The 27,396-nt window shown below is 38.4% G+C and overlaps 1 protein-coding gene across 1 annotated transcript; it reads right to left on the reverse strand.

Annotated features, from left to right (window-relative positions):
• Positions 1-82: 82 nt before the first annotated feature.
• Positions 83-26,887, reverse strand: akt3a (v-akt murine thymoma viral oncogene homolog 3a). The gene is made up of 12 exons (XM_056238404.1): positions 26,764-26,887; positions 23,835-23,946; positions 20,515-20,659; positions 19,789-19,920; positions 19,472-19,537; positions 18,912-18,980; positions 16,842-16,964; positions 16,072-16,200; positions 4,194-4,408; positions 3,932-4,019; positions 2,694-2,796; positions 83-585 (listed from the first exon to the last, which is right to left on the reverse strand). Exons 2-12 carry the CDS (start codon positions 23,933-23,935, stop codon positions 500-502), a joined length of 1,257 nt encoding a protein of 418 aa, XP_056094379.1. The 5' UTR covers positions 23,936-23,946; positions 26,764-26,887; the 3' UTR covers positions 83-499.
• Between the last annotated feature and the right edge of the window lie 509 nt (positions 26,888-27,396).

Genomic DNA, 27,396 nt, shown 5'->3' on the forward strand with positions numbered 1-27,396 from the left:
AGAAGGTGAGCCTTAAAAACAGTAACAAACAAAAGCGATTGTGTGTAGTTCTACTACATGCACCCGAGAGATTGGAATCGTAAAACCCATGTGAATCTCTAGCCATGCAGTTTTATGTTTTCATCTGAACTGAACGGATGCGTCAAACAACTTGATACCAGTTCCTATTGAAAAAGGAATGTGGAGCAACATCTCAAACCAAAAGAGAGAAACCCAATAAATACAAAACTCCTAACAAACAGCTAAAGTTCTCCCATCTCGACCCAACCTTTGGGCTGGAGCTGTGAGGACGTTTGAGCGGGCTGGACCTCGGTCCGACCCCACGTGCAAATTCCCATCACCCTAAATCAGGAGTTTCCATTGGTCTAGCTAAACAAATGAAAGAACCAAGATGGACGATGGAGGGTCAACAGGGCCGGGGCTGTTAGAAGCTGAAGACCTAATTTGTTCCAGTGGTGACCTTGATGAGGAGGATGAGGCAGTTTCGGCAGCGTGGCGCTCACTCTCTCCCGCTGGCGGAGTAGGAGAACTGGGGGAAGTGTGGCCGTCGCTCGTTGTCCATGCAATCCATCCCATCTTCATCGACTGAGGAGAAGGGCACAGGGACAATCGGTCAGGAGGGGGCTAGGCTGATGTCACCGGTCATTTTCAGCCAAGCTTATGCAAATCAAATATTTGATGCAGTTAGCTGAGAAGAAAACTTTATCGGAGCCACTTTTACACTTTCCGTCGGGTCACAAAAAAGCCTGCAATATGCCAAAAAAACGCACCCACACACTTACAGGAAACAAGCTGTTGAATATGGAGTCAGTGGAAGTTTGCAGGCGAAAACAAGGTTGTTACTTTTATTAAAAGGGTTATGAGGACAAAATGTAATTCATCCCACACATCCTAAATATCTACTAGACCTTCTATGAGTTTTGGCTTTGATATTGAAAATATGACTGCCTTAAGGCCTGTTCACACCGGGACGAATTTCGCACGCGTTATTCGCCGACGTTTAACGCCTCGTGACTAAACAAAGGGCGCCTATGCGAGTGTGCACACCGACGCGTAAAACGCCACGCGTAAAAGCGTCATTTTTTTAAAAACGCCTCGGGTTCGTTTTTTTGGTTTGACGCGCCGCGTCAAAAACTATCCGACCAATGAGATTGGCGCTTTTGCTCACGTGTCTGGAGCTTCTGAAGTTACAGTAAAACACAACTTGGGGGCGCTCAAACACAAAACGGTCTTGCCGAGCACACATACGTAACGGCGAAGAAGATATACAGCGTCTACACTCTGCCGGGAAGAAATAAGACGAGGAAGATGCAAGGCTAGATGAATGTAGAGCTGCTGGTCTCGACAATAAAGAACTATATGACAAACGCGACAAACTTGCTCTCTTCTTCTGAGTGACAAGCGAGTGTCAGAAGCGTAGTTGCGCAGCGCCACTTTGTGGACCGGGGTATTTCTGTTTTACATTAAGCGCCATCTAACGTCAGGGAATGAATTTGCGTGTTCACTCGGCTCATCGTCAGCGAAAATCGCTTGGGTGTGAACACAAAAAACGCGTTGAAAAACGCTGACGAATAACGCGAGCCGATATTCGTCCCGGTGTGTACAGGCCTTTAGTTTCACCTCACACTCTCTAAACCTATTTAATTTAGCATTCAGAAGAGTTGATTGGAAGTAGAGTAACCATTATTTGCAGCTGAAGCACAAAAACGTCTCAAAACGTTTTTGATTAGTATTTCATTTAATAAATGTTTATACAGTCAAGGTCGATGATGAAAAAATTAGGGAAATTCAAAGGGGGGGTCAAGTTTAAAACACATGTAATGAGTGCTTAGCATTTGTGTTGGTTTACAAAACTTTTTGAAAAAACATTTTCAACAAGTTTACGTATTAACTGACAAAAGGTCAAGTATACACTATAAGTGTATAAGTTTGCGGTCAGAAAGATGTTTTTAATGTTTATCTCCTCTGCTCACCAATGCGGTATTTTTTTAATAAACAAACAATACAGTCAAAAACAGTAATATTGTGAAATAGCAGTTTTCTATTTCAATATATTATAAAATGTAATATATTCCTTGATGGAAAAGCTGAATTTTCAGCATCATTAATCCAGTTTTCAGTGTCACATGATCCTTCAGAAATATTTTTCATATGCTAGCTGACATATGCTCCTCAAGAAACATTTCTTCTTCTTATTATTGATATTGAAAGCAGTTGTGCTGCTTAATATGTTTGCGGAAACTGATACATTTTATTCAGGATTATTTGATAAATAAAAAGTTCAAAAGAACAGCTATAAATCTAAAATTCTATAAATCTAAAGAATATCGTGGCAAATTTAAAAATGCTTTTCAAGCTCAGGTAACATCTTTACATCTATTATTCTCCAGATTCTGTCTGGGTCTGTGTATGTGAGATGAAGATCAGATGAAATGTATTGAACAACTCATGAATATATAACCAGATAACTTCTTCACAAACCTGAAACAATATTATGTGCGAACAAAAAGTAACACCCGCAGTTTTCAGGCGATCTCGATTTGTGCCAAAAAAAACTATTTTCCAGTACACAGCATACCTCTCACCACTGAGAAGATAATTAATTCAGCACAGTACAACATGATGCCAGTATGTTTTCTGAATACACTTTTATATCATTACAGAATTGCCAATGTATGCAGAGACAAACTCACATTTTTCAGGTGGGGTTATTGTAATCGTCTGAGCTGTGAACTCTTCATCGAAATATCTGGTATCTGTCTCTGACGACACCTGAGGCTTGAAGGGAGGTATCAGCTGAGGAAGGAAGAGAGGGGGATGAAGCACCTGTTTGTGCAGATCTGACACTGCATAGAGTGTGGCGAGCTGGAGGGCTCAATCTAACGCCTCTGAACCGCACCTCCTCTGCCAGCCATTGTCACTTAAACTGCCTTCTCAAATAACACAGTGACCTTTTATAACATTGAGTCACACATAACCTCTGTTTTAACATGTATCATTAAAAGTATTTTGTTGTGTTTCCACAATGAACTATTTAATTTCATGTTTACTGTTTCTCCATTAAAAAGTTTTACACAAAGAAATGAATAGCACATTTAAAAAAAAAGAAAAAGTTTTTAAAAACAAAGCATGAAATAAGAAAGAAAAACAAATTATGAGATATAAAACCCAATTCTGAGATATAGGGCCCCATTTTATCTAAGCGCATGGTCTAAAGTGTACGGCGCAAGTGCACTTAGCTCGTGTCTGAATCCACTTTTGCTAGTTTAACGACGGGGAAAATGGTTGGCGTGCCCGGCACATGGTCTAAAAGGGTTGTCCCTATTCTCTTAACGAGTAATGGGTGTGTTTTGGGTGTAACGTGCAATAAAACAATCAGAGTCTCATCTCCCATTCCCTTTAAAAGCCAGTTGCGCTTACGCCATGGCAGATTCGCTATTTACATGGCGGAATTTGCAAGCGGAAAAACTGAATGCTTCTCTAGCGAGGAAACAGATCTGCTTGTGCGTGAGGTTAAAGCACGCAAGCAGACCATCTACGGGACAAAGTGTACGCGCGTTGTGCATCCACCTATAGGCGGATTATTACCACCTATTACTAACGCACTCTTTAAATAACAAAAAAAATATTGCGCCATTGATTTTAGACCAGGTTTAAGTTGGTTGCAATGCGCCTGAACACAACTCGTTTTCAGACCAGGACGTGAAAATGATAACTTCGTCGGGCTGAAACTAGCAAAAAACACTTGCTAATGCACCTGATGCTGCATTGCACCGGGTGTATGATAGGGCCCATAAAGTCACAATTACAACAACAAAAAAAGTTTGTAATGCAGAGGTGGACTTCAATATCCAGCACAACGTAAAAACACTGAGTGCATCTTTATGTGTAGTAGAGAATTCAGGACAGCATAAATTAAATTCTAAGTTACCTTTTTGTCATAGACATCCTGCCAGTCAATTCCAGTAAAGAAACTATGTCGCATAATTTCCTTAGCATCGTCCGGACCTCCACCAAGTCTGACAGGAAAAATAAAGGAAAGGATATGTATTTAGCCAGAAGACAACTGATGATTTTACACCAGTTCCTGTCTAAATAAGTGAAATATACTGTAGAAAAACCAGTTGAAATGTATAAAGAAATCATTGTGATGAATCTGGGTTTCTGGGTTAGACCAGGTGTGCGGTTTGTACCTCTTATTGGGATCTTTGATGAGCAGACCTGACAGCAGGGACTTGGCATCAGCTGAAAGCGTCCTGGGGAACTTGATGTCCTCCATTAGAATGAGCTCGAAGAGCTTCTCATGGTCCTGATTGTAGAAAGGCAGTCGGCCACACATCATCTCATACATGACCACACCAAGACCCCACCAGTCCACCGCACGGCCGTAATCATTGTCCTCCAGAACCTGAAGACAAACACACACATACACAAACATTCCTGCATGAAAGCATTCATGATTGACCCTCAAAATATCAAAGGTGTACCCCAAAATGTATCAGGACTCTGTACAGAAAGTAAATCTCATTATTGAATGTTGAATGCGTTAAAGGGTTCACCTGTTTAAAATTTAATCATGGATAAAAACTCAAAAAGCTTAAGATCTTAAGAATCTTAAGAACTGTCTCCTTTTTAACTCTTGAGTGTGAAATTGAATCAATCAATCAATCAATCAATCAATCAATCAATCAATCAATCAATCAATCAATCAATCAATCAATCAATCAGTCTGTCTGTCTGTCTGTCTGTCTGTCTATCTATCTATCTATCTATCTATCTATCTATCTATCTATCTATCTATCTATCTATCTATCTATCTATCTATCTATCTATCTATCTATCTATCTATCTATCATCCACCCACCTGTATATCCGTCCATCCATCTATCTATCTATCTATTAGGGGTGGAGCCGAACCCGAATACGGTATTCGGAAAGGTACAAATAACGTGTTTTTTACGAATAGTTATTTCGAACAAATACTTAAAAAAATATTTGTATTCGGGAACAAGAAAAACTTTATATCAAAAAGCTGCGTTTCCTCACGAGACCGCAGTGCATGCACGGATGAGTGAGTTAGAGTGAGTAAGTGAGTGACGTTCAGGAAGAGGTGACTGACACAGGCTTCTCAACACAGCAACAGAGAGGGCTCGGCTGAGCGAAAAAACACTTAACTGCATCACTATTTTTGTTGAATAGATTTTTGTACCTTAACTGGGTTCCGGAGGCAGTTTATAACTTTCGGGAAGCGGAGTTTGATCGGGAGATTATTCCATTACGCTGCATTATTGACGTCTGCAGTCGGGTGCTCTCATGTTCGCTCTGTTTACGTACGTTCGGTTAAAAAATGCTTGTGTAGTTGTGTCGAATTGTATGCACTTGTGGGAGTTATATGGTACGCAGACATCCCAAGTCTCTATTGATAGCGGCTCCCTGAAATTAGTTCAAATCTCCCGGAATCTAACGCGCATGCGAGACAGAACATACTGAGCTCCAAACTGTGTTAGCGCGCGCACGGAAGAGAGCTGCAGAGCAAGAGACCTTGCTTGTGTGCGTTTTGAAAACTAGTCACCCCCCGTCACCAATCCAGTCAACTCCAAACTAGATTTTTAGGCCTATTTTGAATTTTACTCGAATACGAATACAAATACAAATACTTTTCCCTCCTCAACAAATACAAATACAGATACAAATACCGGCTACTTTGCACACCCCTACTATCTATCTGCCTGCCCATCCATCCATCCATCCATCCATCCATCCATCCATCTATCTCTATCTATCTATCTATCTATCTATCTATCTATCTATCTATCTATCTATCTATCTATCTATCTATCTATCTATCTATCTATCTATCTATCTATCTATCTATCTATCTATCTATCTATCTATCTGCCCATCCATCAGTCAATCATTCTATATATCTATCAATTCGTCAGACCATCCATCCGTCCGTCCATGTAACATAACACTGAATCAATTTCATGTCCATAACAGTCATTACAACTGAGAGTTTCAAAATGAATGGCAGTTATGAACAACTGCTAATATATGAATATGAGTAGCTGATAATGGCAGCACTTCACACACTCTCATTGTAGTGCTTCTCATCACCAAAATCATATCAGCGCAAGCCAGCTCTGTCTCTCTAGCCCATCAGCTCTAGACTGATAAAAGCGACTGAACGTTCATTCTGCACCAGTGTATCGGGTCAAACGTCCAGCACAGGATACAGTTGGAACCTGGAAGCACAGTCCTAAAAGCCTGATATCTTTGGATCAAAGCTGTGCTTTTGGGCAAGCATCCCGGGCCCCAATTACCGAGGATGCTCATACACACCTTTACCGGTAGCTCTTAAAGTCTAGGTGGCAGAAACAAGGGGGCTGGAGTTAGTGTGCGATGGAGAAGAGCTCTTCAGAGCAGAGAGTCGTGATTAATACGTCTGACTAATGACAAGGCCGGCTGGCACTAAGCCAGTTAACCATATGCTCAAAGTGGTGTTATAATGATGTCTCCTTTCTGATCTTTAAAAACAGGCAGACCTGCATGAGTCAACAGCAGCTTTCATTACTCCGTCTGATTAGGGAGCACAATATGAACGTCCATGTGTGGAAGCAACGCTAACAACCTCCATACAGTGCGGTGCGTGTATATGACTACGCCACATATTAATGTCAGAACAAATGTGATGAACGCTGTTATAAATGCTGTTCTTTTGAAATTTCTATTCATCAAATAAAAAAAATAGCACAACTTGCTTTCAACATTAATAATAATAAGAAATGTTTCTTATACAGCAAATCAGCATATGATAATGATTTCTGAAGGATCATGTGACACTGAAGACTGGAGTAATGATGCTGACAATTCAGCTTTGCCATTACTGGAATTAATTACACTTTAAATATATATTTTCAAATAGAATAGTTATTTTAAATTGTGACAATATTTCACAATATTACTGCTTTTACAGTTGTTTAATCAAATAAATGCAGTCTTGGTGAGCATAAAAAAAGTAGTGTATGTTACTTAGTGGAATACATGTAAATAAATGTCATCAAACGTGCTAAAAAAGTACATTGAGCAATGTTTGATTTCAACTATATTACATGGTGGAATAATTATTTATTGTGATTATTATTCATAATTAATTGAACTATTTACTGAACATGGGCATCTTTCATCATATTTCTGTTGCAGCTGCTTCGTACAATACAGTTCAAGTGCATTACATTGATTTTTTTTCCCATTTAAGAAGGCTTTTCCTAAAAAGTTATTGCTTTAATTGTGAGAGTGAGTTAAAGTGTGTTCGAATTACACAGACAGAATGGGTGTGTTTGTGCACGTCTATGCGAAGACAGGACAGGACTGTGTGTTCTGGAAGCAAACAGGAGCGCAAGCACCGTTCATGTGTGTGTGCTGCACGTATGGCCGGATTGTGCTGTTTGTCCTGGGAGTGTACGTGAGCAGCTCGGCTGCAGGCGGGGATGCGATTAATGCACACAGAGCCAGTTGGGGTCTCCCTGTTCCAGAGCCACAGGCGAGGAGGAGCGGCCGCAGGGGAGGAACAGGCCCCTGCTCGGACAGCCATGTGGCAGGGCTGCTGCTCCCAGGACTGGGCCCTTGGCAAGACTGGACGGGGAGGGATGGGACAGAGAGCCTGTGGCTCCACCAGCCCAGTTCCCCAGCAGGGCAGTGGAACAGACAGCCTCCATGAGCTTATCCCACTTTGGCCGGGCTATACGAAGACGCTTGCGCATATGCACAGAGATGGGTGTGCAAAGTGCATACAAATGTATGCACACATACTGTAAACACACACAGATCACGGTATCCACGCTTACCTGCTGCTACGCACCTGTACGCATCCCACAAGACGACGAACGCTAGCCACACCTGCATGCTGACAAACGCACGTCCTGCAGGCTCATTTAGATAAAACTAATGTGCTCTGAATCACACCTGGAAACCAGCGATATGTTTTATTGGTTGCAAACATGCTGCAGAAGCGCTGTAATTACTAAATGCTGAAGATGTGACAGATGAGAACTCGATGACAGATGACATGGAGCTTGTGAAAAACAACCGCTATTAGAGAAGTATTTCTGTAAATGTATCTTCATTCATTCTCATTAACACTTAAAACATTTGGTGAGGGCCAAATTTAAGCGAAACTATTCCAATTTCACTTCTGTAACCCTAAAAGAAAATATTTTTTTTCCTCAAAATATCTTTCACACTCTCTCTCTCTCTTTCTTCTTTCTCTCTCTCTCTCTCTCTCTCTCTCTCTTTAATCCCCCTCTACTTTGCATCTCCAGAACTTGGCTCAGGCTGTGCTCTGTTATTTTTACACCAGTACGGCAGTATAGATTTCCAGGTTTCCCAGCCACCTTCTTCCAACCTTCCCCATCTGCCACCATCTGCCTCTGTTTAGCATGTACTTTTTTGTGCAATCACATACTCTTGTGAAAAATAACCAACACTCAAATCATCTCCTGGCACAGCGGCCAGGCTGAGCAAAACAAAATGTTGCGCCAAATTGTCTTCCGTACTTTTTCGAGTGGAATCTATATCCCCCTTCACTCCCGCTGCCGCCCCCTGCCCGCTCCCCCCTCCTGTCTATAAATATGGATTTAGCCACAGCAATCTGGGCACCGTGAACACCTCTGGTTGGACAGAAGGTTGAACAGCTAACTACTGTTCAAAGGAAATTAAAGTGATACTTATTTTTGCTATTTATTTATTTTTAACAGGGTGGGCATTATATTACTAATACAAATATCTAACACTTATAACACTTTCTATGAGGCCTATATACATATAATGGAGTGGAATTGTATTCATATATTAATATAGTATTTATTTACACTACCTTTCAAATATGTTTTTGTAAGAAAAAAATACTTTTATTCAACATGGATGCATTAAATTGATTGAAAGACATTTATAATGTTACAAAAGATTACTTTATCGAATAAACATGTTTGAACTTTCTATTCATCAAAGATAATTTATTGTATTCTGATCAAATAAATGCAGCCTTGGTGAGCAGAAGACAAAGTGTATTTATATGTAGGCCTATTATTAATATATATATATATATATATATATATATATATATATATATATATATATATATATATATATATATATATATATATTTTTTTTATACTATTATTTTTTTAAAGATCGAACTTGTAAAAAGTGCATTACAAATTTATATATATATTTGTAATACACTTTTTTACCAGGTCGATCTTTAAAAAAATAATAGTAACTTTAGTTATAATACATTACATTACAATACTTTGCTCCTTGCACATTTAAAAGCTAAAATTCAGAACAAATGACATAACGTCAATTTGTTTGCCAGATGTTTTAAACTATTGTATTGTTTAAAGCAGCAATTATAAAAAGATAAATATTGCAATGTAGAATACAGTGGTTACAATTATTTTTAAGAACATGCAACTGATTTTATTGCAACTGAGCCATTATGAATACATTAGGAGCATCCTAATAATGTCTCTTATAGAGGCATCTCAGAAGCTTCTAGAGCCTAAACAGTTCATTCATTTTCAGTTCGGTGTACTGTGGGCTGCTCCTGATCATTACTGTATGGTTCAACTGAACAAGCTTTGCAATTTAATTCAATTTCACTGTACTTTAACCCCTTACAACCTGAAGGTATTTATTTTCAATGATTTCATGAAGAAGTAGTATTCCTAAAAGTAAACAGTATACAGAACGTGGCGCAAAAGCCTCATCTGTATACTGTTTACATATGTGTTGTCAGCGACTTTTCATACAAGTACCTGATATAGTTTGGTCACAAACTGATATATACTGTATATGCTTTTTGTATTCTGCTAGTTAAGTCATTTTTAATGATATATGACAAAAGACTGATCAGTTATGTATTAATATAAATGTATATGTATTTCAAGTAAAGCAGAAATTTTTTCATGCTATGAAAATGGTGCGCCTCTAATATTTTAGCAAATTAAAAAAACCCTCTTAAGAGTTCCTTATAGTCACTGTAGTACCAAACTCCTAAATTTTTTTAAATGACACCTATTTTGTGTTGGTTAAAAAAAGCAAGTGGTTACAGAGTAAAATGATGATAACTTAGCAATGGGCCCGCTTTGGGATCGTAAATGCCACTATATCGTAAATGCCACTTTAGATGCATTTTCGAAAAAAAATTCTGTGTAAATATATGTATATTTGCTGTGTAAATATATGTATATTTTGTGCACCATTTTGTGTAACTGTGTAAATATATGTATATTTACACAGACTGTTTAGCTCAGAGAAGTGGAATGAATGCAGTTAATATTGCATAAATAATGCTTTGAGATTCATGAGTTTTAAATGGGTATTAATAGTTTTTATAAAAAAATTATATTGAAATATGAAATGATTAAAAAAATGAAATAAATATGAAACTAAAACCGCCAGTAGGTTGCGGCAAGTCTATGGAGCTAGAAATGTGTCTTTATTATATGCGAGAAAATAAATGATCTGAGAGAAGAAAAAAAGTTTGAGAGAAAAAGTTATCACACTGATAGCAAAAAAGCATTTCATGAGAGAAAAAATAATATTTGAGAGAAAAAAAAGTTTTGAGAGAAAGTATTTTCTCATAGAACATAAGAAAATATAAATTTGAAATTTAAAAAATTATTTCTGAGAAAAAAAATCTCTCTCAAAATACTTAAATATATATATTTTTACTATCAGTGTGAAATTTTTTTCTCTCAAAGCGCTTTTCTTTGCTCTCAATGCAATTTTTTGCTCTCGTGTCAGGATTTTGCTTTCACTGTGAAAATTTTGCCATGGGCGGGGCCACGTTCTTTTTTTCCTATTGGAACGTTCCTATTGGCCAGTCGGGTGAGCATCGTCTTGTCTTGGGAGTCGAACTGAATCATTACACCATTGTTCGGTTCACCTAGAGATGCCTCCTCTGCCTTTAGATTCTCTGCCCGAGCCCGAGGTCGGGCCGATATTTCCCGTCACTATCCTCGGGCCGGGCCTTTGATCTAGAGACGTGCACTCCCAACTCAAAAGAGTGCGGCGTGGGACTAGATTTGATGGCCGAGTGCGAGCGCGGGCTGTAATGCACTCATTCTGTGTGTGAGGGTTCAGGGAGAATAAAACGATTCGTGGGACTCCAGCAAACTAGAAATATCTATGAATAAAACATACAAAAACGAATACATTTTTGTTCATCTGTCCGTTGCAGAAAAGCAACAAGAACCACTACAACAAAATACAAATGATTTACAGGCCAGTTTTTCCTTTTATAACATGTTTGCAGCGTTGAGCGATGTAGCCAATCACAGACATATGTGTTGATTTCTTGAACGCAATGGCCAATCAGAAGCATTCAAGATAGACTCCCCTCACCACTCAAAACTCAAAACGGACTTTTTGTTCAGAGCTGAATTCTGTATGCTGGCAAATCCTCGAATTATAACAAACAAAGTGTATGAAAGAATCATTGTGCAATCAGCTTCATTGATAATAACAGAGATGTGTGAGATCGCGATGAACTGATGTCAGCTTTAGGAATTTTTAAGCGCACTTTGCGAGCATTCAGTCATGCCAAACAATGCAAGCAGTAGCCTGCTTGATTTTATGTTATAAAAGTGGTTTGTGTGTTAATGCTTTAATAACAAATAATTTATCAGGAGCATTTATGCTGATGTGTATGATGGCGACACGTAGGCTAACTTGAAAGTATTTGGAGGTCCAGAACAGAGGAGGAAGAGGAGAAAGTAACATGGAAAGTTGAGAACGTCAGTTATAACGACCCATGTATTAAAATGGTCGGGTTTAAATCGGGCTCAGGCTCATAATTATAATTTATAATAAATGTGTCGGGCCGGGCTCGGACACAACGTGCACGGGCTCGGGTAGGGTCGGGCTTGATTTTTTGGGCCCGATCTAAGCTTTAAGTTGAGCACGGACACTCCAATGTTTGGGTAAGATGATGACACACACAACTGGATGTTAGCTGGCTGAGCAAGTTCAGCATCACTGAAGATTAAACATTAAAAATAGCACTCATATTCATGAATGAATGTGTATTATATGATTAGCTTGCTAATCGCTAGTAAAGCTAATTATTATTAATTAGCCATCGTGCTAGGTAAACTTGCATGAGTGCTATTTTTTAATGTTTAATCTTCAGTGATGCTGAACTTGCTCAGCCAGCTACCCATCGAGTTGCTACCCACCTAACTGAACTGCTTCAACCTTACACGCCGTCAAGAAGTCTGAGATCAGGTGAAAAAAATCTGTTACAAGTCCCTCAATGCAGACTTAAACGTAGAGGGGATCGAGCCTTTTCTGTGGTTGGGCCTCGGCTGTGGAACAATTTGCCCTTGGACGTTCGGATAGCCCCTTCTGTGATTTCTTTTAAGTCACTTTTAAAAACGCACTTGTTCGCTTTGGCCTACAAATAAGGTGCATGTACATGTATATATGTGTGTATATGTGTACTTATATGTGTGTGTATGTATCTATATATATGGGTGTATATGTGGATATACACTCACCGGCCACTTTATTAGGTACACCTGTCCAACTGCTCGTTAACACTTAATTTCTAAGCAGCCAATCACATGGCGGCAACTACGTGCATTTAGGCATGTAGACATGGTCAAGACAATCTCCTGCAGTTCAAACCGAGCATCAGTATGGGGAAGAAAGGTGATTTGAGTGACTTTGAACGTGGCATGATTGTTGGTGCCAGAAGGGCTGGTCTGAGTATTTCAGAAACTGCTAATCTACTGGGATTTTCACGCACAACCATCTCTAGGGTTTACAGAGAATGGTCCGAAAAAGAAAAAACATCCAGTGAGCGGCAGTTCTGTGGGCGGAAATGCCTTGTTGATGCCAGAGGTCAGAGGAGAATGGCCAGACTGGTTCGAGCTGATAGAAGGGCAACAGTGACTGAAATAACCACTCGTTACAACGGAGGTATGCAGCAAAGCATTTGTGAAGCCACAACACGCACAACCTTGAGGCGGATGGGCTACAACAGCAGAAGACTCCACCGGGTACCACTCATCTCCACTACAAATAGGAAAAAGAGGCTACAATTTGCAAGAGCTCACCAAAATTGAACAGTTGAAGACTGGAAAAATGTTGCCTGGTCTGATGAGTCTCGATTTCTGTTGAGACATTCAGATGTTAGAGTCAGAATTTGGCGTAAACAGAATGAGAACATGGAACCATCATGCCTTGTTACCACTGTGCAGGCTGGTGGTGGTGGTGTAATGGTGTGGGGGATGTTTTCCTGGCACACTTTAGGCCCCTTAGTGCCAATTGGGCATCGTTTAAATGCCACGGCCTACCTGAGCATTGTTTCTGACCATGTCCATCCCTTTATGGCCACCATGTACCCATCCTCTGGTGGCTACTTCCACCATGTCACAAAGCTCTAATCATTTCAAATTGGTTTCTTGAACATGACAATGAGTTCACTGTACTAAAATGGCCTCCACAGTCACCAGATCTCAACCCAATAGAGCATCTTTGGGATGTGGTGGAACGGGAGATTCGCATCATGGATGTGCAGCCGACAAATCTGCGGCAACTGTGTGATGCCATCATGTCAATATGGACCAAACTCCCTGAGGAATGCTTCCAGCACCTTGTTGAATCTATGCCACGAAGAATTGAGGCAGTTCTGAAGGCAAAAGGGGGTCCAACCCGTTACTAGCATGGGGTACCTAATAAAGTGGCCGGTGAGTGTATATATATATATATATATATATATATTTTTTTTTTTTTTATTTTTTTTTTGTCTATTCTATATTTCTCTCCTTAGAGTATGATACTAGTATTAAACCTGTTACTGTCTTCTCTGTTTTATTTTCTACTACTGATAGTCTCTGAGACTTCTTGGATGTCTCCCATTTTAAGCTGTTCTTAACCTGTTGTACTGTTCTATGATGTGCTACTACGCATGGTGTTGGTGTCTTTTTAATTTTGTAGTTCTGTGAAGCACTTTGGTCAGTCACAGTGGCTGTTATAAAATGTGCTATATAAATAAAATGAACTTGAACTTGTGTGTGTCATCATCTTCAGCTTACCCAAACATTGGAGTGTCCGTGCTCAACTAAGGCAGAGGAGGCATCTATCTAGGACGGTGAACCGAACAATGGTGTAATGATTCAGTTCGACTCCCAAGACAAGACGATGCTCACCCGACTGGCCAATAGGAACGTTCCAATAGGAAAAAAAGAACGTGGCCCCGCCCATGGCACAATTTTCACAGTGAAAGCAAAATCCTGACACGAGAGCAAAAAATTGCATTGAGAGCAAAGAAAAGCGGTTTGAGAGAAACACTTTTTTTTAGAGAGAAAATGTTTTCACACTGATAGCAAAAAAAAAAAAATCTAAGTATTTTGAGAGAGATTTTTTTTCTCAGAAAAAAAAAAAAAAAAAAAAAAATTTTATGTTCAATGAGAAAATACTTTCTCAAAACTTTTAGTCTCAAATATTATTTTTTGCTATTTATATGAAAACTTTTTCTCTCAAATATTCTTTTATCTCTCATGAAATGCTTTTTTGCTATCAGTGTGATAACTTTTTCTCTCTTCTCTCAGATCATTTATTTTCTCGCATGTAATAAAGACACATTTCAAGCTCCATACAAGTCACTGTCTTAATGAATGAGTCATTCAGTCATTCATGCAACCAATTCATTTAAACGGCTGATTAATTCAGGAATGAAGTGAGTGAGACTGTCTTTATGAATGGGTTCACTGAATCATTGGCTCACTGGATTCATTAAAAAACAGATTCATTCAGTAATGAAACACTGATGTGTTGCTCGGAGACGCACAACAACTCTGTGGCTTAGTTGGAACCATTTTCATTGGAGAAATGGAGAGAAAACAGACAATATTGTGTCTAAAATGTAACAATATTAACTTCTTGTGTATGTTTAAAATCAATATTAAATTGGCAAGCGTGCAGATATTCGGGAAAAAACAGCACTCTTGCTCGTGTGATATTGCTAAACTATATCATATGATATAGATATACTGTAGATGTATATGATAAGACAAAAACCCATACAGGGGCCTTTTTAGCTTTAATATCTTAAATTTTAGGGGCATATAACTGCGTTCTAATAGGCTTCATCACGAATCAGTCGTTGCCCTGATGTTGATGTTCGTCACTAAGCAACTGCATGCAATGTAAGATAACAGACAGGTCAGGGTGCATTAAATGTGTTAATCATTTTAACAAATTATATTTTCAACAATTAATCGCACCAATTTAACATTTGACAGCCCTAACTAATATACATATCTATGATATATACAGCATCACAGCGCGTCTTACTGCCATCTTCTTCCAGTCTAAAGGAATATGTATGGTTAATGCTGATTGGCTAACGCAGTTGTCCACAAGAAGCTCCTTTCACCAATAGGAAACCTTTCGGCATGCCCATTTCTCCGACCTGCAGCTATCCCTCTCTCCATTTAGGGTATTCCAGAAAGCAGGTTAAGCGACTTTGGTAAGTTTACCCAAAGTGAGCGAATAACCTCAACTTTCGGTTCCAAAACCTGAGGTAACTTTGAGGCTATGCAAGTAGCAATAGCAACTTGCTCCGGAGCTTGTTCCAGGGTTAGTTTACTTCAGAGGTATTGAGCGCATGCGCATTCTCTATTGAAGAGGCTCCAGTAATAGACTCCATGATATTATATTATATACAGTAGTTAAGATGCTTGATTTTTATTGATGCTCAGTGTTTTTTCTTCATTTTGCTCTAAATATTATATAGAAAGCAAATGGTTAAACTTGCAAGTTTTAAGTATTATTTTCTTCAACAAGGCACTCCATGTCATGACATCTAAAGCTAATCTTTAAATAGGACCAATCAATCATTCTAGCCATACTTGACTCTCGTGATATTATCTGAAATCATAAATTTGTAATTTAAAAATTGTTGAGCATGTTCATGGTCTACTGCATATGCTCCACTGATTAATACTGACAGTTGTAGGGCTAGTTGCAGGTTTTGTAAATCATCAGGGGTTTCTTTACCTCTGGTGCCAGATACTCTGGCGTCCCACAGAAGGTCTTCATGGTAGCAGCATCAGTGATTCCTTCCTTGCAGAGGCCAAAGTCTGTAATTTTGATGTGACCATCTTTATCAAGCATTAAGTTCTCCAGCTGGGCAAAAAGAAGAGAGTGTGAATTTGTCGACTTTTTTGAAACACCATAGTCAACACAAAACTTCTTCAAGTTCTTTTCAAATCTGACTTTGAATTTATTGAATTCATTTCATTTATAGACTGCCTGTATTAATATGCAAAGGTCATTAACTGTATTTCATGTTTCATTAAAACATCTTCATAATACAATGAACTCGTATGGCTTATCCATGTATTGAACTCATGGGTGAAATAACATAAAAATACGAGAAAAGTTTTTAAAGTCTATTAGTTTCTTAATTCATGTTGGTAATGATGGGAAAAAAAGTTGACAACTACCAAAAATGATTTATTCCCAGAAAGTGGAAAGAAACTTCAAGCCACATTAATTTAACCTTTCAATTTTAATGGCTAAGCTGTTTGTCCAAGTTTCTTGGCACTTTCACAACTGGCTTGGTCCAAGGCTGCGAGCAAAACACTGTGTCATCATCCACAGCCGCCAGAGTTTGATGTTTCCAAAAACCAAAGAAAAAAAGCCCCAAACTCAAGAGCTTTTAATTACATTTTCCACGTCCCATGACATCCATTCGGATAAAGGCATCACGACTGAACAAAACCTTCTCTCTAAATATATGAATTCTTTCCCCTTTTTCTGTTTACCTTGAGATCCCGGTACACTATCTTGGCAGAGTGCAGGTAGTCGAGGGCGGAAACGATCTCGGCGCCGTAGAAGCGCGTGCGGTCCTCGGAGAACACCCGTTCTCTCGACAAATGGAAAAACAGCTGCAGGGTAAACAGCAGGGACAGGATTGCAATAATTACTGATTTATTGGAGGAAATTAACACAACACAAACTGCCTCACATCGCCATATTGAGATGATAGATGGCGAGGCCCTCAGAGGATGCCCAGCGAACCCAGACAGCAGCTGGCACATCATCCCCGGCTTTCCAGAGACAGGCCGGCGCGGCCTGTTAAATCAGCATTTTAATCAATACACCAATCTTGTTAAAGGCAGCGCTGTGTACTCATGGGCTAACGCTCCATTAAAGTGGCAGGAGCACCCCGTCCCCTGCAATCATCTCTACCGTAGCTTTTATGGAGTGTCTTCCCTCTGCCCCCCCAGAGTCAATGTCAAGGGTTCCTGTCAACTATCTGGCCCTCAGCACCACTTGAACCTGGCTTATAGAAATTACCCAGAAGCCCAATGAGGAGAGTCTGTCTATTAATTGCTGTGGGATGTTTGAATATGGCTGTCCGGGGAGAGCTAACGGCTCCGCTGATCAGCTGAAGGAGGGGGTAAGCGGGTGTTGTGCAGGGGACCGGGGTGGCCGAGGACAGGTGTGCCTTCATCAGAGCACTGGCAGCTGTGAATGTGGCGAGGCTGAAAGGGGAGAGACAGCATGTGGAGGTTAGGGGCTCTGGCTGGACCAGGCAGGGGGAGCAGGTGACATTGCAGACTGAGGGAATGAGAGCGAGATTGCTGCTTTTCTGATTAAACAGCACCTTTGGTGGTGGAATTTCATTTATCAAAACTCGAGTCCCTCTAGATGGAATCTTGCGCTCTGCCATATCAACAGAGCGACACTGTCAAACTTCTACCAAGTACATCCTGAGCAACTACAAGCTTTTACCAAAACGTACAACAATAAAATCACAATCATTTTGAGTCTGAAATAGTTATTAGAGGTAGACCAATATTTTTTTTATTTTTTTTTGATATTCACACTTTTATACATGTAATTGTAATCAGGTCTACTGATAAATAGTACCATTTGGTAAGTCTCTAAAGAAAAGAACCCAACAACAGCATTACACCACTATGATCAACAGCAAACAACTGTGTTCACGGGTCCAACCACTTTGTCCTTTGTTCGCATAATTACTAAACTTTTTATGTAGGCCTAACAGCAATTCATTCACAAATAAGAAACCTGAAGAATTTTACACCTAGTGCAAAACAAGGATGGAAACTTAAATAGCAAAATGATAAGGAATAAAAGGGAATACTACAACTACTACTACTACTAATAATAATAATAATAATAACAATAACAATAATAATACATTCTAACCATTTAAATAAATAAATAAATACGTAAAAAAAATTAAATGTTTTTAAATATAAAATAATGGAAGAAATAATACATTTCAACTAATAATATTGTTGCTTATTAATTTTGTTTTTATCCATTAAAGTTGAAAAGCAAATGTGCATAAAACAATAATAATAATAATACATTTCTAACCATTTAGATTGCAAAACAACGTTGCAAAAAATAATGGAATAAATAATAATAATTTGTTGATATTATTTAATATTTAATTTATGTTTAAACCATTTAGATTTCAAACCAAATGTGCATAAATACAACATTAATAACAATAATAATAACAACAATATTGTGTAAAAAATATTACTATTACTACTAAACTATAATTGTTATCGGTTGTTAATAATATTAGCTGATAATTTGATATTAGTTCAAATTTTCCCAAAGGATGAGAGTAAGTCTCTTCAAACTGTGGATGTATTACAAGATATGATCATGCACTTCTCTCGTGCACTTAACTTTTCTCTGATAACAGATTAACATTTTTAGCTCACCACAGTCGCACAGAAAGCAGATATTAGTGACAGCATTACTACAGAAATAGATCGTCTGCCAAGTGCCAACACAGACGATAAGACAGACATACAAAAAAAAAACAAATGCAGACACACACGTACCTCTCCTCCATTGACATACTCCATCACGAAGCATAGGCGGTCTTTTGTTTGGAACGAGTACTTCAAAGACTGAAACAGCAGGTGGATACACCATTAGAAGAAAAACAAAAGGCAAAAATCTCACAAAACTAAAACATACGCAACGTGAGAGATGCTCATCAAAATGTATGCAGTGAGAGAAGTGTTTGTCTCGAGAGAAAATGAAAGGAGCGTTTTGAAAAGCTTTGCTCTTTCTCGTAGGCCTTGATGCTAACTTTGAGGGAAGGTGAAGTTTACGAGGGAACACCAGCTTGAGTGACAGTAGTAAATTGTTTTTGCTAAACCTGCTGTGTATGTTGCGTGGCATACAACAGCATCTGGAGTGTCAGAAAATTACCTCTCACTGGCGACTTCTCAACAGATGCACAGCTACATTTAGGCCGTTAATTTATTACAGTTTATTCTCTACATTATAATGAGGCTCTAGGGAAAAGGCAATCATATATACAAAAGCATTGTGAAGCTTTAAGGTCTCTGTAAATCCACTCTGAATGATAGTTCATTACAAAATGTGCACTCACGGTTAAAAAAGGATGTCTCGTGTTTTTTAGTACTCTGCTTTCTGTGAGCGTGTGGGCCACTTCGTCCTACGGAAGAGAAAGAAGGTGTTTGTAAAATAAACTGTGTTTGCTTACAGTATGTGATGTTCACAGTGAACACATTATTTTGAGTCCTGGATATAATGAGATTGTATTACAAATCATGGGATTGAAAGTACACTTTTATAACTGTTAAAAATGGCATTAACCTAACTCACTCAACACAAAATGCCTGAATGAAAAAACATGAAACATTTTCAAATGAAATTCATTCACAAAATATCCATGATGAATCTTACCTTTGCTATAATAACCTCTTTCTTTAAAATTTTCATTGCATAATATTTCCCGCTGGCCTTCTCCCTTACGAGAATGACTTTTCCAAAAGTGCCTTTTCCCAATAGTTTTAAGTAGTCAAAGTCATTCATTGTCTGCAAAAAAAGAAAAAGCAATAAATTGTCAGGCATACTGAAACCCAATACAAGTAATTAGGGTCTACATTTCTATTTTGCTAATGTAACTCAATGAGAATACGTCCACATCTCTGCTGTGGGGATGTAATCCTGCTGCTCAGAGACTCCACTGCCACCAACACACTGACATGTTTGTACATTAGTTTGTTGTTTAAAAATGATGAAACTCACAGAAATACACTGCCTTAAAACACATTATTGAGAGAGAGAGAGAGAGAGAGAGAGAGAGAGAGAGAGAGAGAGTTACATAATTTTGTGCAACCGAGTCGTAAAGTCCGTTTCATACAGTGTATCCTGAATCTGCTCGGTTTCATTTCCTTTTATGTTGCTTTTATACAGATCATGTTGAAAAATAAGTTTGAAATGCATTTTCAACATTTGCTGCTTAGTTCATTGTGTGATATGTGACATAAAAGGCTCAGCACACAAACTCTACATTCAAACAGAAACAAGCCGTAATTTAACTTTTTGCCGGTTTCTGCCTTTCAGCTTCTCAATGTCTCAGGTTAATGATGTCCCAGAAAACATCAAAATCTGTATTTGAATCTGTACCTTGCGTTTATGGTGGCTGATAGACGTGTCCATCTCCTCCTCTCCCAAGTTGTCTATCTGTGAGGTGGGACTACACTGGATACGTTCCTCTTCCTGTCTTTGGAGTTTATCTGCCACCATCTGGATCGCCTCTGCCCACTCATCCCTTTGGAAGCACACACAAAGCGCATGTTTAAAAAACACTGCTTCATACTTCAAGAATACTCTTGAGACACACTAAACAAACAAGTGGTTCAGTTATAAATGTAAACTGAAACATAAACTTGACTTTTTCACTTTGTTGAAGACATTAGGCCAGATCATCTGAGTAAATCACAAGGCCGTTCTCACTGGCTGACAGTATAATCTAATTTGAGTGGGGAAGCCACCCCTTTCTGCGAACGAGTGTCTCCCTCCATTGAGTTTTCATTTGTCGTGCAGCACAACATCTGTTGTGAAGAATCAGTGGTGCATTCATGTTTTTGAGCATGTGTTAGTTTAATAATGATGGATTCATTTGAGCGAAACTAGCGGTTTCTCACTGTTTCACAGCACTGGACTGAACCAGAGAGTACGGATGCGTGGTCTACTGGTATACTCTGTACCGCAGTACTACAAATTTACAGTGGTATATAATAATATTGTAATTTAGCACATTTTGGTGCTTGGTTTGAACAACAACGTGCCACTATTCAGCACATTTTGGCAGTCCGCCGAGCTGGAAAAACAGCTTAACCCAGTTTAAGTTAGTTATCTGGTTTTCCACCCTGCCCAGTCTAGTTATGCTGGTCTATTTGGAGGAGTTTAGAGGAACTCCTCAGTTACAAGAATTGCCTTTTGTAGGAAACACTGATATGTAGATACATATGCACATACACTACTGTTTAAAAGTTATGATAAAAAAAGAAAGAAATATTAATACTTTTTATGCGGCAAGAATGCATTAAATTGTGCATCAAAAGTGACAGTAAAGACTTGTTACAAAACATTTACCGGTATATAAAGTTCTTATAAACCTATTGAATTCTGGGAAAAAAGTGTGACTGTTTTCAACGTTAATAATAATAATAATAAGAAATGTTCTTGAGCACCAAATCAGCATAATAGAATGAATAATAGAATCTTACCAACCCTACACTTTTGAATAGTAGTGTCATCCAAAGTGAACTGATGAACATTATATTGTTTTAACAAAAAATTTAATTATGATACTTATATACAGGTATTATTACATAAATAATATATAATATGCATATATAGTATATTTATGTTTTATTTAATCTATTGACAGCAACAGTTTCATTTAATCAGTAGGCCAAGGTTTTTTTTTCATTTGTTGCATAAGGTAATGATTTAATATTGTACAGCAAGCTCTAAATCAACATGCACCAATGCTAGATTTTTATTTCTATATATCCTAATCATTTAATTTGTTAACAAACATGTATTCATTAATTCAATGAACTCATTGTCTCTGCCTTAAAGTAATACATTCTTTAAATGAATACATTATAATTATAATAATAATAATTAATAATTCATTACATTTATATAGCGCTTTTCTAGGCACTCAAAGCGCTTCACATGGAAGGGGGAATACCTTAAGCTAACTGTATAGCTAACTGTATAGCTAATAAGCTAACTGTGTGATTTGTATATGTATATTTCTGAAATACATAACTTGATAACAGATCACTCTAAATTGTACATGCATTTTCTGTAAAGCTGCTTTGAAACAATATGTATTGTGAAAAGCGCTATACAAATAAATGTGAATTGAATTGAATACAGCGGCATCAGTGGCTGGTATTGTACCAAAGCAAAAATATTGGTATTGGATCTAATCCTACTGGGCAGAGTCTGAAAACTTCCGCTCTTGTGCATTCCCATTGGTTAGTGGGAAACCCTCAAAATGATGAATAAGTGATTGAAATATTCATTATCAACATAATGTATGGATTTCCACTCATATTCGGGCACTTTTTTTTCAGTGGAAGTTGAATATTACATACCAGTCGTGGTGCATTTGAAAGCCCAAGGTAAATTCAAGATCCTTTGGGTTAACACAGTAGCATATACGAAGGGCCCCGTGCATCCTTTCAAGGTCGTGTGGATAAATGGGTGTGGAGTGGTTTGGTGTATAATGAGCGGTTTTTGCTAATGAGAGATAAAGGCTTTGAATACAGTCTGGCGTTATGCCAGCTGCCGCCATATCTCTCCTCCTCGCATGTAGGCCTGCAGTTTCTGGGCCTCTGCCAGTACGCCGTGTCCCACTCCTGTTCAGAGCTGTGTGTGTGTGTGGGGTAAACAAAGTGTGCAGTGGACTGCAATGCCCTGTGATAGATAGACAAGTTAGGAGTGCAAGAATAAATTGCTCAGTGTCTGGTCATATCTTCTGCGTAAACCCTCCTAAAGGTTGTGTAGTTTTTTTGCACTTCAAATGAAAAAAAAAGCATATTAGTCAGCCACCTGAATAAAAGAAACTAAAAGAGGACTCGACTGTCAGCGTAAAGTCACTAATCAACATCGCAAAACATTGTGGTGTTCCGCTCCACTGACCTGCATCTCGCATTGACCTGATTCAGGATCTACTGTCAGATGAGATGATGTCAGGCTATATGTCAGAGTCATTATTCTAACGTTATTTTTGTAACTTGTAAGGGCTGGTTCACAGAGAATGTGTTTTTTTGGGGGGGTTTTTTGTCAAAATTAAGAGCATCCAACATCCAACAGTAGTTACGGTGTCAATTTCCAAAATTCCAAAAAGTACCAGTAGATCACATAAGGGCTATATCTTGTGTTAGCCGGGAAGCATTTGCATGCAGGTATGATTTTCATTTTATTCATCAGGACCAGTGTCCATATGTTTTTAACAGTTCATGTGCATTTACCATGGTAACTGTAGTTTATGTAACCCAATATACCACCAATTCTATATTTTTGATGACTGTGGTGGCTCAACTTACTAACTAGTTTAGGACTGCTATTTAATTACCGTTTATTCATCAGCGTTAGTGAAATTCACAATATATATACACAATTTATGTGTATGTTAAGTGGGACTGTTAACCTTTTTTGAGAAATGAATTAGCTTTGTTCAAATTTCTAAAAAAAGTGGGTTGTGGCTCAATGACCAACGAAAAATGTGGTTCCCATGGCAAAATCAGATGAAAACCACTGATTTAAGGATTACTGAATGATTAATTAGTGAAAATTAATACACATTATAAATACACTACATTATAAATAAACTAAATGAATGTATTTGAACACAGTCATAACCTCTAAAATGAAGCTGTTAATAGTTGTGTTTTCTACAGTACATTAGAGAGCGTTCTCACCTCTCTTCTGGCGTGTCCACATGGAAGGTCCTCTCTATGACTGTAGTCCATTGTAGACATCTAATAATAAAAGTGTTCGGCTTTGGTCGTTCAGTTTTCATCAGCTGGCATTCTGGAATGACAGACAAAAAAAAAAAAAAAAAAAAACTGTAGCCACTTTATATTTCATGTATACAATACAAAAAATCTAAACATACGCAGTATTACGCACTAAATAAATATAGACTTAAATCACAGGCAGGGAGAAAGCTGACCTGAATTCTAAGCTCAGCCCATTTCCTAACACTGTTAGCCATTGTCAGTGTTTTATTTGATAAACAGAGGGGAAGCAGCGAGTCCAATGTAAAACAAATGGCCATTAGCAGAGAGGAGGCAGCGGGTGGGAGAGTGCAACGGTGAGATGAATGAGTAAGAGGTACATTTTCTGGAATGCCGCGCACCATTTGATATACAACGCTTAGCTCTGCCACATCAGCCACTGCTCAGTCAGAGGGAAATAATGCACTTCTCGGATACTTTATGAAAGTAGCAGGGAATAGATGTGACGTCCTGACTGGGCTCATCACCGCTGCAGAATTTGGGGGCAATGCCCAGACGACAGGTGAAACGCAACAGCGGCCTGGGCTGCCAGTCCCATAATGAGGGCCCTCAGCTGGCCAATTTCAGCCACCTCTGAATGACATCAGGGCCTAAATTTAGACTGAAAGGTTAATGACGACATCGCTAAGGTCACGAAGCCATGCTCTGTACAGAACGTCTACCTGGGCAGTAGAGGGAAAATTGAGTCCCACGCTGAGTGCATAAAAACAAGGTCACGGCAGCCAGAATGTGACACCTCAGGAGGAGAGGAGGCAGATCTGACAGTATTGTTTGCTTTGCCACATTAGATCACAGATGACGAATACTGCTTCAAGTAAGAGTCGCTAAGGAAAGCTAGCATGCCAATTAAAAAGCCCAGAATCTACAATTTCTGCTGCTCCCACCATGCAACATCTCTTAAAGGTTTTCTCAAGTCCAAAATAAGGTTGAGAGGGTGCCAACGCACAAAAACATCAGGAGACAAAATATAGCAGTCAGCCCTATTTCTGTGACCTGTGAGCGAGAACTGGCTTGAAGTTCTTGAAGTGAATTCAGGGTTAAGAACAATTGAAAGTTTCCAAAAAATCTAGTTTAAACGTGTGTCAAGTTCTTAGAAATGTACTCAAAAACTTTAATACCATTTTTAACAAAAGTTTTATATTTTCTTTACACTTGAATATAGATATTGTACACTACTGTTCAAAAGTTTGGGGTCTAAAAGGTTTTTAAAAGTTTTTGAAAGAAAACCTTTATGCTCACCAAGGCTGCATTTATTTGATCAAAAATACAGTAAAACCAGTAATACTGTGAAAAACTATTACAATTTAAATAACTGTTTTTTTATATATATATTTTAAAATGTAATTTATCAAAAGTTTGGGGTCAGTAAGAATTTTTCTTTTTGGGAGGGGGGGGGGGGGATACTTTAGATTAAAGAAATCAATACTTGTATTCAGTAAGGATGCATTAAAATAGAACTTTCTATTCATCAAAGAATCCTGAAAAAAAATTGTTTTGATAAAAATGAATGTTTTTGAGCATCAAATTAGCATATTAGAATGATTACAGAAGGCTCATGTGACACTGAAGACTGGAGTAATGATGCTTAAAAACACAGGAATAAATTACCTTCAAGTAGAAAACAGTTATTTTAAATTGTAATAATATTTAACAATATTACTGGGGGTTTTTTTGTAACAGAAAGTAACAAAAAATGTCATGTCATTAATCTTTTAATGTTTATGTAGAAGTAAAAATGTCCTGTTCTTCCTTCAAAAAATCCACCTGTACTCATAGCGTCGTGTTTCCAAATTGGTGGATTTCACTGTGCAAAGCAATTTGTCATGTGCTGCAATCATTGTTAAAAAAGACAAATTGGTCAATATGGAGTGTGGCGTACTAGGCAGCAGATGCAGGGCTGGTCAGGCTGTGTACAGGACTCGGTGAGAGCGGGACGGAGGAAGGCATTCTGGTGGCAGCTCATTGCACAGGGGGTGAGAGCGATGCCATTTCAGAGAGAGCATTAGGCTATCAGCCTCCCAGCACCACCTGGCCTCCCAGCTTTCTGCAACAGATGTGGCAATCCTCTCCCACTGCCAACAGGCCCAGGCCGGATGTATGGCCACCTCTCGCTCCTCCAGCCTTTAGATTAAAATCTGGCTGGGCCTTTTGACGGATGAAGGGTTTGGGAGCCGCTCGTAGCACGTGTCCAGAAACCAGCGCTGAAAGCTGGAAATCCACAACGTAGCGCGCTTGAGTTCGAGTTGCGTTTCAGAGGAAATAAGTCACTGCATTTGATGCTTTTACTCCAGTGCCCTGAAAAATTATTTTAAAAACTCAAACTTAAGAAGAATGAGGTGAAACGGAACTGTGAATGACTGCAAAGCATTATGTCTCATATTAAACACATTCTTTGCACATCCTCAAGGATCCAACATTAGAAACAAGCTGAAGTTTATTTTCACTAGAGTCCCTGATCATTCTAGACCTGCCTTAACAGTTTGAGTTGTTTCTGCACTTGTTTTGTGAGCCTTCTCAAATGTACAACAGGCTTTGCCTCATAACAAAGGTCATTGCAAAAAAACAGCCTGTTTTATTCTAATTTTGAGAGAGAATTCAAAATTAGGACTAACTATAATTTGACTTCATGACAAATAAAGAGAGAAATTACCCCAACCATTGACCATTCAAAGACACATTGTGTGAATCTGAATTTTTAGACTGTCACATTAGTATATGGATTTCATTTTAAATGCAATACAGATTTCATGGAGATTTACCTCTCTGTTGCCTCACAAAAGATAAAGAATTAACAAAATCGTACTCGTTTTGCTTTGAAGGCATCACTTACTTGCAACAGAGAAGTTATTGAGAGGGTAGGGAAGATCTGCATCCTGTGGCTTCTCCTTGTATCCAATAAAGGACCCATCGGTTTTTAGCAGGAAGTAGCGAGGTCTCCAATTCTTAATATATTCACCTGAGGGAAAAAAATAAATGTACATTTAAAATGCAAAGAGTAAAACACATGACCCAAACTACTTATGCAAATACATGCACACTAAAAACTCAACCTCACATTCATACTTTCTTTTCTTTTCATACTACAGACATAGTGTAATCACCATAGGAAAATCTCAGAGTAAAACCGGGAGTTGAGAAAAATACGTTACACCGGTGTTATGCCAGATGAGAAGTTTATCTATGTATCATCTTTTTACTCTTTTAATTCATTTCATAACTGTATCATATATCTCTTTTTATTTCTTTTATAACTGTTTTAATTTTCCTTGCTTTAATTTTGTGATTATTTTTATTATTTTCTATAAAGCACTTTGAATTGCCATATTACAATAAATAAACTCGCCTTGCTTTCTTTACTGTACATAGAATTGGAGAGAAAAAAAATTACCCGTTAAAAAAAAACATTAATTCATTGTTTTGGGTAGAGGCAAACTACATGCATTCATATCAAGATTAACATCCC

This window comes from Rhinichthys klamathensis, unplaced genomic scaffold, assembly GCF_029890125.1.
Source record: "Rhinichthys klamathensis goyatoka isolate OS25496 unplaced genomic scaffold, OSU_Roscu_1.1 h1tg000522l_1, whole genome shotgun sequence".
NCBI classification, from domain to species: Eukaryota; Metazoa; Chordata; class Actinopteri; order Cypriniformes; family Leuciscidae; genus Rhinichthys; species Rhinichthys klamathensis.

Coding starts and splice junctions, on each gene's coding strand:
- akt3a (XM_056238404.1), bottom strand. CDS start 23,935: ATGAAAACTGAACGACCAAAGCCGAACACTTTTATTATTAGATGTCTA. Junction 4,409..16,071: donor CAGAGTATCTGGCACCAGAG/GTAAAGAAACCC, acceptor GTTTGTCTTCAG/GTTCTGGAGGACAATGATTA. Junction 586..2,693: donor AATAACCCCACCTGAAAAAT/GTGAGTTTGTCT, acceptor CCTTCTCCTCAG/TCGATGAAGATGGGATGGAT.